Source organism: Podarcis gaigeae, assembly GCF_964106915.1.
Source record: "Podarcis gaigeae genome assembly, chromosome: 1".
Lineage (NCBI taxonomy): Eukaryota > Metazoa > Chordata > Lepidosauria > Squamata > Lacertidae > Podarcis > Podarcis gaigeae.
Genome location: NC_139678.1, coordinates 72652754 through 72669062, shown reverse-complemented (window position 1 = coordinate 72669062; position 16309 = coordinate 72652754). Strand labels below are relative to the sequence as shown.

The 16309-nt window shown below is 43.7% G+C and overlaps 1 protein-coding gene across 5 annotated transcripts in view; it reads right to left on the bottom strand.

Annotated features, from left to right (window-relative positions):
* KCNC1 (potassium voltage-gated channel subfamily C member 1) overlaps positions 1-15376 on the bottom strand; it is a 123151-nt gene extending 107775 nt beyond the window's left edge. For 2 of the 5 annotated variants that reach the window (XM_083709215.1, XM_083709218.1), the window contains exon 1: positions 13285-15374. In XM_083709215.1, the coding sequence (XP_083565341.1) occupies positions 13285-13854 (570 nt within the window). In that variant the 5' untranslated portion in view covers positions 13855-15374. Of the gene's footprint in view, positions 1-13284 lie in introns of all 5 variants that reach the window. The other 3 variants (XM_083709217.1, XM_083709214.1, XM_083709216.1) reach the window with 3 other exon arrangements.
* Between the last annotated feature and the right edge of the window lie 933 nt (positions 15377-16309).

Sequence of the window (16309 nt, the reverse complement as noted above, 5' to 3'; positions counted from 1 at the left end):
CCGAGAAAAATACTTTAAAATTCATTCTAAAATTGATTGCATTCACAAACAATTCAATGTATATTTGAGTTGATTAAGCGATTCCACAAATGCATATTGAACATCAACTGAAAAAGCATTGGAGGGGAAAGGTACATTCATACATTCTGTGGGCCTTTTGATGCAGCCATATGATATACTGGAATAAGGAGAATTCAGCATAACAAAGCTCCATCACTAGTGAAGAAGACTAAGCCTTCTGCACAAAGATATAATTTTATCATAACAAAGTACAATAAATTCTGCTTTCGTTTAGCATTTCTAGCCTTGCTTACACAGCTGTCCCAGCTCATAATTGCTACTTGGTACATCTCTATATTCAACCACTTCCATTTTAGCCGCCAATCACAAAGCCAACATGTTCCACTATGACATCCATCTGCAGTATATCTCTCTTTAAATAGTGGCTGATCTGCAGGCAGGAAGCAGTGATGAAAGCTGACAATATGGATTTAATAATTCAGCATGCAGAATAATCTGCTGTCCAGTGAAAAATTGGGATTTCAGGTGTCTCTTTTTTATTTCATGCCATGCATTGGTTCCACCTGATTTTAAATTGCATTCTATCTACTATTCCAACATACATATCCTGTCATCTGCATTTGAATGAATCACCTACTTACATAATGTAATATTCAACAGAAGAAACCAACTCATTCTTGCAGAAAAATTTCCTCCTGTATTTTCAACATGTAGAATTTGAAAGGTAATTGCACAACCCTTAAAATGACATATTGCCATTTTATTCGAAATAAAGGAAAGGCTTGATCCTTTGAGTAAATCTACTTAAATAAATGAAGTATTTTAAGGGAATGATCCTTTGCGTTAAGTACAACTTTTCAGGTTTGAATCCTATGTATTGATTTTTCTCAACACTCACCAGTTCTTGAACAAACACAGCACTCAGCAATGCTGTGGTCACAAATTTCCTGAACACTAAAATGAAATAAAGACAGTAGAGTGAAATAGAACACCCATATTTGGCACCAGTTCAAAACCAGATGCCTGTTGGTTGTGGCTCTTGTCAAGACATGATTTTTATATGTTCAGGTCAGAATTCTGGTGAATGTTGACCTTTGCATGCAATTCATATAAGGTGAGATTTTCTGGTAAATGTCTGATTCTGTAATGGGAAAATGTTGATAAAATTTCTCTGTTCTCAGCTGCTCTCAGTGGCAAATGTTGCTAATGTCAGTTTGCATCTAGAGACATGGCCTTCTTCAAATAGCAGGATTCCTTCCGTTTGTGGAGGAAGCTCTGATCTAGTGGAAAGTTCCACTGGAGGCGGCGGCAAGGGTGGTGATCTTTGCTGATTCCACTTTCCCTTGGCAGAACTCCACTAATGGGAGAGCAGGATCCAACCCATGACAATTTTCTAGGATTTCTTACTTACTGGCTAAAAAGATAGTAACAACTGGTAGATGTCAACAGCCACCAAATATGTATAAATTATGCTTATTTAACTTCAACTTGTCAAGGCAGCTTTGTTTTAACTCATAATATATAAATGTCTCCATCTTTTAAGCAATGCTTTCACTTCAAGTGATCTGTTTTTCTGCTTTACACCCATGAGACCCATTTTCTCTCTCTCCCTGACATAAATGGGAATATTGGCAGCAAACTTTGTGACACAATCAGCTTGGGCCTATTATTCTCATGCTGTAAACAAAACACAACAATACATGTAAAGTTTTACGATTATTTACTGCTTGCTTCCTAGGACCATAAATATAAGATGTTGAGTAATTAATTGCTTAAAATTCTACAAGGCAGGCTCAAGCAGTATGCGGACCAAGAACTCCCAGAAGTGCAAGCGGGATTTAAAAGAGGCAGAGGAACCAGAGACCAAATTGCAAGCATGCGCTGGATTATGGAGAAAGCTAGAGAGTTCCAGAAAGACATCTACTTCTGCTTCATTGACTATGCAAAAGCCTTTGACTGTGTCAACCACAGCAAACTATGGCAAGTTCTTAAAGAAATGGGAGTGCCTGATCACCTCATCTGTCTCCTGAGAAATCTCTATGTGGGACAAGAAGCTACAGTTAGAACTGGATATGGAACAACTGATTGGCTCAAAATTGGGAAAGGAGTATGGCGAGGCTGTATATTGTCTCCCTGCTTATTTAACTTATATGCAGAATTCATCATGTGAAAGGCTGGGCTGGATGAATCCCAAGCCGGAATTAAGATTGCCGGAAGAAATATCAACAATCTCAGATATGCAAATAACACAACCTTGATGGCAGAAAGTGAGGAGGAATTAAATAACCTTTTAATGAGGGTGAAAGAGGAGCACAAAATATGGTCTGAAGCTCAACATCAAAAAAACAAACATCATGGCCACTGGTCTCATCACCTCCTGGCAAATACAAGGGGAAGAAATGGAGGCAGTGAGAGATTTTACTTTATTGGGCTCCATGATCACTGCAGATGGAGACAGTACCCATGAAATTAAAAGACGCTTGCTTCTTGGGAGAAAAACAATGACAAACCTAGACAGCATCTTAAAAAGCAGAGACGTCACCTTGCCAACAAAGGTCTGTATAGTTAAAGCTATGGTTTTCCCAGTAGTGATGTATGGAAGTGAGAGCTGGACCATAAAGAAGGCTGATCGCCGAAGAATTGATGCTTTTGAATTATGGTGCTGGAGGAGACTCTTGAGAGTCCCATGGACTGCAATAAGATCAAACCTATCCATTCTTAAGGAAATCAGCCCTGAGTGCTCACTGGAAGGACAGATCGTGAAGCTGAGGCTCCAATACTTTGGCCACCTCATGAGAAGAGAAGACTCCCTGGAACAGACCCTGGTGTTGGGTAAGATTGAGGGCACAAGGAGAAGGGGACGACAGAGGACGAGATGGTTGGATAGTGTTCTCGAAGCTACCAGCATGAGTTTGACCAAACTGCGGTAGGCAGTGGAAGACAGGAGTGCCTGGCGTGCTCTGGTCCATGGGGTCACGAAGAGTCGGACACGACTAAACAACAATTAATTGTCATTTTAAACTTAGGCCGATGCAGAAGTGTGTTCGGTATTAAAATATGATATTAGGAAGGGAACAAAAATGGGAGGAATGTTTTACTAGGTACCAAGTATTCACATGAAATTTATTTTAACGGCCAACTATTTATAGGAAATGGAAACTAAAGATACAGCTACAATAAAAATGCTTGACAACACATGGGCAGAGGTGAAGGAATGAAGAGAAGAAACTGGAGGAAACTAAGAGGATACACCACTTATTGACTGAGCTTTGTTGCAGTTTCTCAAAGTAGCAGAGACCAAGAAACTGGAGGGTGGAAAAGGCTCAAGTCTGTTCAGGCATTAGCTTGCACCACAGCGACTAAAGAAGCATCTTCTACTTGGAAAGTGATGTCTCCTTCCTTCTCTCCTTGAACTAACTTTACAGGGTTAGTTCTACTGTTCTCATCAGTGCCTGGGCTAATACAATCTGCCCTGAGATTGGTAATGATGAATCGGGTCCTCCCCCTTAATGAGGGCACAGAATGCTGTGAGACCTGGAAAACCAACACCCTGTGTTGTGGGTGGGTACGTTTGGACAGCCACAACACCTGATTGGTAGGTCCCTCAAAGCTGGGTACAATCTGGCCAACGGGACGCAGTCCAAATGGTTCAAGGGACCTATTTATGCCCATGGACGTGACCCAGAGCTTCCTCTTTTGGCGCATGCATTCGGAACACCCGCCCACCTCTCCCTACTTTTAAGGCTTTGCTCTTGACCTTGCTATGCCATCGTGTGTCGTCTGTCTTTGGGACAGGGGCACGGCAGGAATTTCCGCCACTTGGCTGATTGGCTGTTGCCATTTGGGTTTTGCCTGCAGCGTAGCAAATCGTCACAGCTTGTAAGGTTGCGGATAGGCTCTGGTTCAGGTGATAGGGATGGGAGAACGCTCTCACCATCCCTATGTGAAGGGTATTCCATTAAAGGAATCCAGGGACTCAATAGTTTGGTCAACCCCTGAGAGGGGGTTGTGCCCATGCCTGAGTCCAGGGGGACATTTGGGTGGTGGAGTTAGCCCGTTCCTGGCTTTCCGCTTATCCAGGTTTTCACCCTTGGCTGACCTATACTGGAACCCTGGGTCAGCGCTACCTGCATGGCAGGGAGCTAGTTGAACCAGAGCCTATGCAACCAGTCACTTTCTGTAATCAATAAAGTTGTGGCCTAAATTCTGCCAAAAACCAAAATTTGAGTCATGTGTGAATTTATTTAGGGGGGAGGTTTCTGGGTCTGAACATGCAAAGGATAGACTAGAACTTCTTAAAATAAATACATCATAATGAATAGTCGGCAGCATAGAGTGTAAGAGGCTATCGATGGCTGCATCACACCCCCCCCCCCAGAATTGTTTAGCTTTTGCACTAGCATGAGGCAGCTGCATCACAAATAGGCTGGTGCCCCACTAATGCTGTAGCACCAGTGACAGTGAGGTATTGCACTGGAATGGTGTCAGATCCCATTTATGATCATTAGGTGATGAAATGTTCTCTCACTCAGGAACTGAAAGCCTAGCTCTTCATTCTCTGAGCAGTTACACCGCAGGAGCTTATGGGCTAGGTGCATTACAAAAGAATGCAAAGATCCAAATCACCTTGTCAAAAACAGGTCTTCCCAAGTGGCTTTATGAATCAAGTTGTGACATCCAGGTTTTTCAGTCTAACATTTCCAGATTGAAAAGATTATTGCATTTTTATTGTATTGTTTAAGATCCATAGAATCATAGACTTGTAGAGTTGGAACGGACTGCAAGGGACATCTTGTCCAGCCCCCTGCAATGCAGGAATCTCAATTAAAGCACCTATGACAGATGGCCACCCAACCTCTGATTAAATACCTCCAGTGAAGCAGAGTCCCCCACCTTCCAAAAGAGTCTGTTCCACTATCATACACCTCTTATTGTCAGAAAATAGCTCAGTTAAGTAGATTTTTCCCCCATCAAGAAAAAGTCTTTTTTATTTTAACAAATGTTGTATGTTCAGAGTGCAGGGGGTCTCTGGATTTGGCTCCAGAAACATGCAATGATAAGAAAAGTATCTGCCCACATATATTGCCCTGTGGAAAAGTTCACAATGTAAACCGTGCAGAAATGTCTGAATGTGTAGTGAGCCAGAATGAAAACAGCTAGAGGTTCCATTGTTGCTATTAGTAGGAGTTAATCACTGGTACTGGTTAATAACAGATATTATTTGCAATAGTATAATGAGATCATACACAAGCTGCTTGAGGTTGTTGATTTACACATGTATTTAGGCTTTTAACCCACTCTGTCCTGAAAGCTTACGTATATATGTTTAGTTTTTGAATTGTTAGCATATCCTGTTGTTAAAGAGCATTATGGCATTAGCTAGACCAAACATACCCCATGGCAGGACCATCTACATTCCAGCTTACGTCCCTACACATGCATGCACACACACATACATTAAAAAGGATTAAACTACACTATAGGTCAATCTACTAAAGTGAAGCTGAACCACAAAAAAAGTTGTTGCAAACCCCAAGACAGACAGAACCATTTAAAAAAAACAACAGGAACTAAAATTATGGATTCCTGGCTCCTCCACCAAATAGCTGGGTCAATAGAGTTCATAGTGCTACTTTATGTGTCCCTATCATTGTATGACTTGCCTGATGCTCTTTTTCCCCCACACAAAGTAACATCAGGCGTCTATACCAAGAAAGGTCTTGGTAAACTGTCCTAATCATAAACTTCAGATGTATATTTATATCCACTGCTGTTGAATCACAGCCTCTCTGACTGTCATGCTACTTGATGTAACTCAATGCTACCAAAATAATCTGGAGATTATAGCTAGAACAAAGGAATGTGAGAAAGAGTGATATGTCAAGTTCCTTTGAAGGATAAAGTGAAAATCTGATTACTTGGTGAATTTCCTATTCTCTTTTACATTTTTCTCCTCAATTTGCTCCCTGAATAAGTGAGGTATATATAGTGGGGGGTGGGGAGTATTTGACTCCCTGCTAAATTTGCCAATTTGCCCTCTGACGAAGAAATGACCAGTCCATAATTTTAATGGTAGGTTTATTGTAGCTGTGAGAGACAGAAGAACAACAGGAAAACCTCCAGAAACCCAAGAGACAAAAGTCAGATTGATGTGCATTATAATGAGTGAAATAAGTATTTGATCCCTTTGCAAAAGATGACTGTACTTGGTGGCAAAACCCTTGTTGGCAATTACAGAGGTCAGATGTTTCTTGTAGGTGGCCACCAGGTTTGCACACATATCAGGAGGTATTTTGTCCCACTCCTCTTTGCAAATCCTCTCCAAGTCAGTAAGATTTCAAGGCTGATGTGTAGCTACTCGAACCTTCAGCTCCCTCCACAGATCTTTGATGGGATTAAGGTCTGGAGACTGGCTAGGCTACTCCAGGACCTTAATGTGCTTCTTCTTGAGCTACTCCTTTGTTGCCTTGGCCGTGTGTTTTGGGTCATTGTCATGCTGGAATAACCATCCTCGACCCATTTTCAATGCCCTGGCTGAGGGAAGGAGGTACTCACCCAAGATTTGACAATACATGATCCCATCCATCGTCCCTTTGATGTAGTGAAGGTTTCCTGTCCCCTTAGCAGAAAAACACCCCCCCCCAGCATAATATGTTGCCCTCCATGTTTGACGGTGGGGGTGGTGTTCTTGGGGTCGTAGGCAGCATTCCTCCTTCTCCAAACACGGCGAGTTGAGTTGATGCCAAAGAGCTCAATTTTGGTCTCATCTGATGACAACACTTTCACCCAGTTCTCCTCTGGGTCATTCAGATGTGCCTTGGCAAACTGCAGACGGGGCTGTAAATGTGCTGTCTTGACCTTGCAGGCTCTGCAAGATCTCAGTCCTTCACGGCGTAGTGTGTTACCAACTGTTTTCATGGCGACTATGGTCCCAGCTGCCCTGAGATCATTGACAAGTTCCCATCATGTAGTTCTGGGCTGCTTCATCACCATTCTCATGATAATTGCAACTCCATGAGATGAGATCTTGCATGGAGCCCCAGACCGAGGGAGGTTGACAGTTATTTTGTGTTTCTTCCATTTGCAAATTATTGCACCAACTGTTGTCACCTTCTCACCAAGCTGCTTGGCAATAGTCTTGTAGCCCACTCCAGCCTTGTGCAGGTCTACAATCTTGTCCTCGACATCCTCTTTGGTCTTGGTCATGGTGGCTACTTTGGAATCTGCTGGATTGATTGCTTCTGTTGACAGGTGTCTTTTGTACAGGTACTGTAATGAGCTGGGATTACAGGTAAGACATCTCCCTTACAGCAGGTGCTTCTAATCTCAGCTCATTACATATAGTGAAGATACCAGGTAGCCCGGCATCTGGCTGATTGATAGGGGATCAAATACATATTTCACTCATTATAATGCACATCAATCTCTGACTTTTGTCTTCTGGACTAGTCATTTCTTCGTCAGAGGGCAAACGGGCAAATTTATCAAGGGAACAAATACTTTCCCCCCTCACTGTAAGAGTGTCAAGCTTCTCCTAAACTTTAAGCCCACAGGGCATTCTCATGTGAGATCGATTCTGGCACAGCGGATGGCAAGAGACTCATGAAAGTTTTGTTTAAGCATAGATAGCTATTTTGTCATGGGGCATTACATTAGGTACCATGACTGGTATTAATTTTCATAAAATATCTTACTCCATTAGAATCATGGGAGGCCATTATTTCAACAAAGAACTCTCTGTTGCAGAGGGAAAAACCCATATTTCCTTAGCTTTTAAAAAAGAAAATTTTAATATAACTCCCTAATAATTCTTACCTATGCCCTTTCTTCCATCATAAATAAATGAAAGGCTCCTTTGGAGACCCATAAAGCAATGAGGGTGCTAATTCTTTTTGCCCCTGTTCTACTCTTTTCTCTTCTGTTCATCTTCCTCTTCTTCTCTCTTTTGAATCACATCTTCCTGGTCACCTCTCCTCACTCTTCCTGCCAGTAAAATATTTTCCTTGCATTGGAATGGCTCTTTACATTTTTGTTACCAGTGGGAGACTTAGGAATGCCAACCTCTGAGAAATTCTTCAGTGAACAATTTGTATGCAGGTGCCCACATTGCTGTGTCTTTATAGTCTTCCTGAATGCAAGGATGACCAATCATAAACAAGGCTGGTGGACATCAAGAGTATTGCAAACAATGAATTTAAAGAGGTTGGTTATCAAGGAGTTGTCAGTTCTATTCACTATCTCATCATCTAACACAAAATAAAGACTATGGTGCACTTTGCTTCAAGTTATTTGGATGGTGTTAACGTGATATGTTCACCGTACACTCAGTAGAACTTTTTGCCATTGAATTTCTTGGTGGTTTTGAAGTGTTAATAACAAATGATGCAAATAGCATCCTGCCCTAGGACTGCTGTCAGTTGAGATTTCATCCCTTTTCACCCTTTTCTACTCCCTCCACATATTTCCCTGCCCTTCATGACTGTTTGTCCCTTTGCCACTCTCACTTCCCTCCCATCACTGCCTTTATCATTACCCTGTATAGGAAATTCTCTTTCAGACACCTCTCCCAAATCTGTTTCTTCAGCTAGCACAGAGTGGCATCAGTCAAAGTGGCTAAACACATGTAATTGGGGGAACTGGGGGCTGAAGAGGGAAACAACATTTGCTTCAGAGAGCATCTTGCAGTCAAAATAAACAGCTTCCATTTAACATTGATATAGGAAGTCTAGTGCCACCAACTATCCCTTTCCATACCCACTACCATTTCCTGTTTGGGTCTCATCGAGCTAAAAAGCTTTGGAAGATGGAATTTACAGAATTCACTAGCCTACAAGTAAGATCCTCTGAAATCAAACAGGAATTACAGGAGTTTATACAAGATTCTAAATATTCAAGGTCAAACTGCTGACTCCTGCTGGGTTTCATCGGCTACTTGTTTAAACTCTACTTATATGAAAGTTTTGCTACATATCATTGGGGTGTTATTCAAAAGATCAGTTAAATTGTTTTATAACCATACCTAGACAGGGAAGAAATCTAGGTATTTAGACACTTTCATACCTCAGATTAGCAGCTAATTCATTTCAAGGGATGGTCACTTTGGGGAAGATTTGGAGGGTAATAGACTCTTCCCTCAAAGTAGACTGCAAGCAAGCTGTTGCAAGAGCACCACTTCCCCTTCAAGACATGTCTGACCTATCTTTGCAACATGGGGGGGGGGGGATTTTAAGATTAAGAACTAAGTTTTGTTTAACATTTATGCAAAAGACTCATGCAGTGATACAGTATTTGTGACCTCCACATTACTATGAAATAATAATACAGCAGTATGGTTGATACCAGAAAATATCAGGCCATTCCTAAGCAGCAGTTCTTCTGCCTTTATTTCTAGGACAAGGTAAAAGATAAAGGACCCCTGGACAATTAAGTCAGGTCAAAGGCGACTATGGGGTTATGGCGCTCATCTCGCTTTCAGGCTGAGAGAGCTGGCGTTTGTCCACAGACAGCTTTCTGGGTCATGTGGCCAGCAGGACTAAACCGCTTCTAGCGCAACGGAACACCGTGACGGAAACCAGAGCACACGGAAATGCTGTTTGCCTTCCTGCCACAGAGTTACCTGTTTATCTACTTGCGCTCGTGTGCTTTCAAACTGCTAGTTTGGCAGGAGGTGGGACAGAGCAGCAGGAGCTCACTCCATTGCGGGGATTCGAATCGCCGACCTTCTGATCTGCAGAGGCTCAGTGGTTTAGACTACAGCACCACACTGCTGCAACAAAACATTGCAGTGTGGAGTGCTCCTGTTCAGTATGGCAGCCAGCCATGGTACTTCCAGGTACTCCATTCTATTTCCCTTGTCCCCTAGATTTTCTGTTCCCTCCACAATAGTTGGGTCAATGTTCTGTTGAGAATGTTCAATTCTTGTTAGGCTGTTTTTAGATCCACCTGGGCTTTTTCTAAAGAGCTTTTGAACTTCTGCAGATCTTAGGTTGTTTCCTGCTGAAACCTCTTTCTTACATGTGGTTGCTTCTGCTATGGTTACATAAGGATTCACACTCAGAATGAGTAAGCTATTAGTCTAGGAGATAATTGTTCTCAATCACAGGATTGGCTTTTATTCATTAGGCTACAAATAAGTACTTGTTTTTTTCTGGATTTTGTATCTGTACTATGTGAGAAGTATTATGTCAAGCAATATTTCATTTAAAACATCTGCCTGTGAGGCTTTAAAATTAAGATAAAATAAATCCACAGGTATCTGTAAATTTATTGATAGGAATTAGTGCTTTTTCAAGCATGGGTAGCTATACTTTATAGCAGTTTTTAGATCATTCCTTTCTTTTTTGGACATCCAATGCGAGAAAGAAAACAGACCCGTATAGATGACTCTGTCATGAACAGCAAAGTTGAATTGCTGATTTGTGTCCTTCAAACACTTCCTAAGAAATATTGATGTCTGCATGTGAATATGTGGCACAGATGGGGGGCTTGCAACACACACGCGTGCATTGGGGTGGGATATTTGAGTAATAAATACTTTACTGTATAGTTTTAGGATTCTTTCATGGACCACTTTAGGACATGAGAAAAATTAAAATGTGGTCACAATTGTAGCTCAGGGAAAAGGTGATTCACTGTAGGAGTTTTGTACCCCCAAAGGCTTCAGAATCCCCAAAGATTTTGTAAATGTGAGATTCACCTTCAGCCCCACAGTCACATGTTTATTACAGGACAATTGTGTTTACCTAAATATAAAACCATTTGAAAACTTCCAAGCCTAAATGTACAGTAATTTGCAAGCCTTAATTTGATGTAGACATTTTAGAACTATACAGTTCTTAATTAAAACTGTGCATGCATTTTTCCTAGATGAACACTTTATTTGGTGTAATTGACTTTTTAAAAATAGTGTGTATGTAAATGAGCCTATTGATTCTTCTTCATGGCTTCTGTAACTAGTTTGAGGTCTTTGTGGTGTTTTCTATTAAATTACCATAGCACAGCTCTGAGTACTCCTTTATATACACATCACATCCATTAGTTTCTATTTGCATTATTAGGTGCTGAAGGTCTGCTAATGTATCCATTAATAGCTATGAACATATTAGACAAAGCTTTTTTAAAAAATTAAACGTCTGCATGTTGTCTTACTCCTTATAGACACTGCAAAACCTGCATAGAAGGTAATGAATTAAAGGAAAATTAGCCATTTGCAAGAGCTTTTGGACAATGGCAAATGCAACCCAAAGGCTTAATACACCCCACAAACCCATATCAAAAACCCAGCTAAAAAATTGACAGTAAAATAAACAAATCAAGAGAACAAAAAGTATCCAGCTATATCTTTTGACAGAGGTACTTATAAATAGAATGCATGTTTGTTCATTACCAGAATTGATACAAGTCACACCAAAATCATGAATTACACCCCACAGGTGCTTTCTATGGTTGTTGCCCCATGGTCAGATGAAGCCTGAGCAAGAGGCCATTGGTACAACTAGCTCAGCAATGTGTTTTGCCCTGACTAGCAGTGGAGCTCTGCTGCCTGAAACCATTTTAACCAGAGGTGCCACAAATTCCACTTTCAGAATGAAAAGCATGTGCTTCAGCACTAAGCTGCAGCATCTCTTCAAATATAGCATCTTTGCTCTGCACAATGTCAGCTGGGACATGGCATGCCTGGTCCTAGTCTGTGTGTAATTCAGTATCTATGGGGAAGAGGGGAGAATCCATTTCAAATCCAGTTTGTGTTCATATTACTCTTTCTTAGAGAAAGCCAGCAGGATCTGTCTGAAAAAGAAACAACTATTTGACCTTCTCTCTACAGTTTCATGTCCCCTTGCAAAATATCACTGGGATCCAAGTGTTGCTGCTCAAGAACACCATTGTTTTATGATCTAGCAAATATTTAATTAATCTTTACTACACACACACAGACTCACAGCTTTACATATTAAACTTGCTAATGTGGTATGAAATCTCTGAATAGTATATAATGGGGAGTAATCAAAAAGAGCCAAGCCAGAGCTCTCCCTCTACACATCTCATTCATTCCTTTGCGAGCCTGGCACCATTTTCCATTTTAAGATACGTGCTGAGCTTTCTGCTTCCAGTAAGTAACAAAATTTGTTTTCTGTGCCCAGTAAGTCATCTCATGTTTGTCATCAAATTGGCTGCTCTTCATGTATACAACCATTTTCCAAGTATCTTTTCATTTTTTGCATTCTCTACCCACACAAATATATTTTCATTTTTTTGTCTTGTCTATCCACACAAACATGCGCTCAGGAATAAAGCATTCATGATAGTGGATGGGGGAAAACAACAGCAACCATAGTTTTAACACACATCCATACACCCGTCCACTTAAGACCTCAGAAAAGTGAAGCAACTTTTCCCATTCAATCTTCCTCTTCATTTCCCCCCACTGCTTCCAAAAAGCAGCTGCATGACATTTCACCAGCCCCCACTGACGTCAGTGTGTGTTTGGCTGGTGACATCAGAGGGAGCAGAATCTGTCCCTAGATTAGCACAGGAGCATCTTTCACCCCATCAGCAAAGAGACCAATTTTTCAACATCTATTGTCTGTCTTGTTCACATTCACATTAATAAGCCGGACACAAAACCCATTTTCTCTTGCTTCCAAATGCTGGCATGGGGAAGAAGGAATCTTCCTCCTGCTCTGCAATAAGAGATACCTTGCATGTGTGTCTTGATATGAGTCACCTCAGTTTAATAAAGAAATGCAATTGCTAAGGTGAAGGCTGAACCTGGAGCATCATATCTGGCCTTTGGGTTGGAAATCAGATAAAAGAAAATGCCATTCAGCTCAATCAAAAAACCCATCATACAAGCCTTCAGTCAAGTGGCTGTAGTAATGAATACCTCTTCACTTTGTTGAGAAAAATGGTAGGTAACTCAGTAGAGAAATATGACTACAAAATATTGCTCAGGCAGTTACTTGGGTGACTATCAAAAGATGTCTACTTAAAATGGATTGCAATATTGGGTCTTTGTTAGAAGGTTCAGTCTCCTCCTGGTGTGTTATGCCCTTGTATCTGCCCTTGTTCTGAAGTGCTGGCTTCACTCACGTGGTGCCAGCTTTAGAAGGCACGTGGCTTCCCTTACCTGCCCTTAAGTGGAGAGGCCCTGCATTGTTTTGCAGCACATGAAATGCAACCAGGAACTGGTGAACAGCACCAAGTTAGAAACCCTCTTAGAGTTTGTGTAAATAAGGTATTCTGAGTGCTGGTTGTTTGGCTTACCCTTGCATATCTGGAGGAATAGGGATCCTCAAATAGTGCCCAGATACGGGGCTGCCACCTCTTCCAAAAGCCCCCAGGCCTTCCATCTGGAGAATCACTGAGTGCCAGGCGTTTAGTCATCTCCAGCTCCTCCTCACCATCACCTGAGTCTCCAGTGCCATCTGCATCTCCATCATCAGCACTATTATCCAGAGGTGCCCCACCAAAACTGTCAAGGGCCTCTTCAGCATCACGGTGCTGCCTGTAGGTCATCCAGCAACAGGGCTCCACATCGGTTTCATCGATGCCCCAGAAGGCCAGCTCCTCCTCATATAGAGGTCCACAGACATCTGCTGGGCAGTGCAGCTTACCTGTGCGGTAGTAGTTCAGGATATGGGCAAAGACACCTGGGTGCCGGTCAAAGAAGAACTCATCTGTGCGGGGGTCATAGTCAAAGTGACTGTGGGCATCCGGCTCCGCGATCCAGGCCAACCGGGTGCCGGGCAAGGTGCGTAAGGTGCTGCGGTAAGTCTGATGCCTAGTCCCTCCCACATTGATCACAATGCGATCGCTCTCATCGCCCTGGCCCATCTCGTCTCTTATTAGGCATGTCGTGGACTCATCCAAACAAGCACAACACACAACAAGCACATAAGGGGGTGTCTGCTCATCTGCAATCAATAACTAACTTGATACCTCTCCTATGTGCCCCTATCAAGGGCATCCACTGGTCTTGGCCTCTTATACCCTTCACTCCCACAGAGGCAAAGTCAAGAGTACCAGTGAAAGTTAATGATGGCAGATTTGGGTTCTTTACTGGCAAATTAAGACTCATACAAGCCTCATTTAAAATAAGAATATGCCGGATATCCAAGAACAGTGATTGTGAGATATGGTTGGGTAGGCAGGGGTGAGTGTCAGAGTGGGGAAGGGGGGTTGCTTCCTCAATTAAGATGTATCAATTAATAAATCTAGTTGGACATAGCTGACCTACAAAGCAGGTTCAGTGGGGAAGATTGGTGGTGGCAGGGGCATGCAACAAGAGGCTGGAGGCAGTGGAATAAGGGGTCGACAACACAACACAACACACACATACACATACACAAATAAGGTGGGAGGAAGAAAGTGGGCAGATACCAATGCCCAGCTGCAGCAATCAAACCCAATCTCTTGAAGATGCTGATGTTTGTAAAACAAAAATCGTTCTGTACTGGCGTCCTAGGAGCAGAGGCAGGAGCAAGAGGTGGCTGTTAGGAAGAGCTCAACACGTAGCAATCCTATTATTTAGGCAGGGTTGTGAAAAACCACAACCAGCAACTAAATGGATGGTGATAACGACGAAGCAATAACAAATCAGCAATGGAATAGAGAGAGAGAGAGAGATAACTGACAATTCTCCAGATGTAGCTCTCCGATTCAAACAAAAGACCACCAAATCCGTACGCGTCGCCTTCAATCTTCGCTTCCTCTTCGGCTCCCTCCTTGTTGATGCCGATCACACTTTGCAGCCGCCCGAAAGGCGCCTTCGGCCCCTGAGCTTTGGCCGGATCGCCCCCCACCTTCCCCGCCACCAGCGGTGACTTAGGCACGCGACGTGGGCTCGCCTTTGCTTAGGGCAGCGTGGTGCTGAAATGGACAGCGCTCCCGCAGCCCTTGACTAGTAGCGCTTCCCTTGACGGGAGGCTGCCACTGGGGATGGAAGGAAAGGCGGGGAGAGGGCTTGAAAGGGAGGTGGGCAGGCAAAAAGGGATCAGGAACGGGGGGGGGGGTCTTTATTCCTCCTTCCCTACGGGTCGGGCTGAGGCGAGCAGGCGATCCAGGCAGCTTGGGGAAGCCTCAGGTGGATCGTGCTGAGGGAGGTGGACAATCAGCGCGTCTCTGTCTGCTCCTCCCTCCCTCGCGCCCGCCGCCCAAGAGCTCTCGCAGGTGGTGCTGAAGGAAGGCTGGGTGCCAGAGAACTCGCCGCCGCCGCCGCCGCCGCCGCCGCCGCCGCGCTTGCCGTTCTTCGCTGCTTCGTCCAGCCAGCCCGGTCTCCGGACACTTCAGCACCGCGCAGGCGCGCTGGGCTTTGAATAGAGCAGTTCTCCCCGGGTCCTAATGCAGCGCGGGGAGGCAGCGCCTGGCAGCTACACGCGCGCCAGTGTCACCTGGAGTGGAAAGGCAGAGGCAGAGAGGGGGGGGGGGGAGAGAGAGAGAGACGCGCACAGCAAGGCGGCCAAAGGGAGGGTGCGATTTTCTCAGCTGGGAAGGGAGGGAGAGGGCGGAGGGGACCGCACCTCTGAATGGGATGTCACACAGCTGGAGAAGATCCCCGGGAGCGGTCCGGATTCGGATCTCTCCCTCGGAATGAATGGATTCGGGGGGGGGGGGCACCGGAAAGACCGCGGGGTTGGGCAACCTGGTGCTTCTCTCTGGAAGCCTTAAGAGCGAGAGGCAGCGTGCTGAGCCAGAGGGAGCCTGGGATTGCCATTGTCTACCTTGCTGCCAGCGATTAATGTGGGGACTGCAGGAGACGGCAGGGCTGGGCCTGGCGAAGGGTCTTGCTAGCTTTCCTTTGGCTTTTTATTTCGAGAAAGACATAGAAAGGACTGCTTTGAGCCTCCTTTCGTCAACGTGAAAGGATACACTCAGGCAATTTGGGGAGGGGTGTGTGAGGGAGGGGGGAAAGGCAGAGGAGCGGCTGCTCCTCTCAGCTCTTTGCCACAGAAAGCAGCATCTGACATTAGCTTGGCAACCTTTGGAATGTTGCCTGTGAAAATCGCATCCCATTCCCCATCATCCCCTTTAACCAATATAGGCATTTTCAGATAGATGGGAACGAGCGTTTTCTCTGACATCGGCTCCCTCTCATCAGAAGTGGCGATGAAGGAGGAAGAGAGAAATGGCTGTTCCGCTAGTGGCCAAGAGAGACCAGGGATATTTCCCGGCTTAAAAGAGAAGCAGAGAAATCAGTTCAGACCTGCTGAAAGAAAAGATCAATGTGAATATGTTGCTTGATCTTCAGTGTTCAAACATTCAAACCATCTTCAAACATTTTCACTTCAAA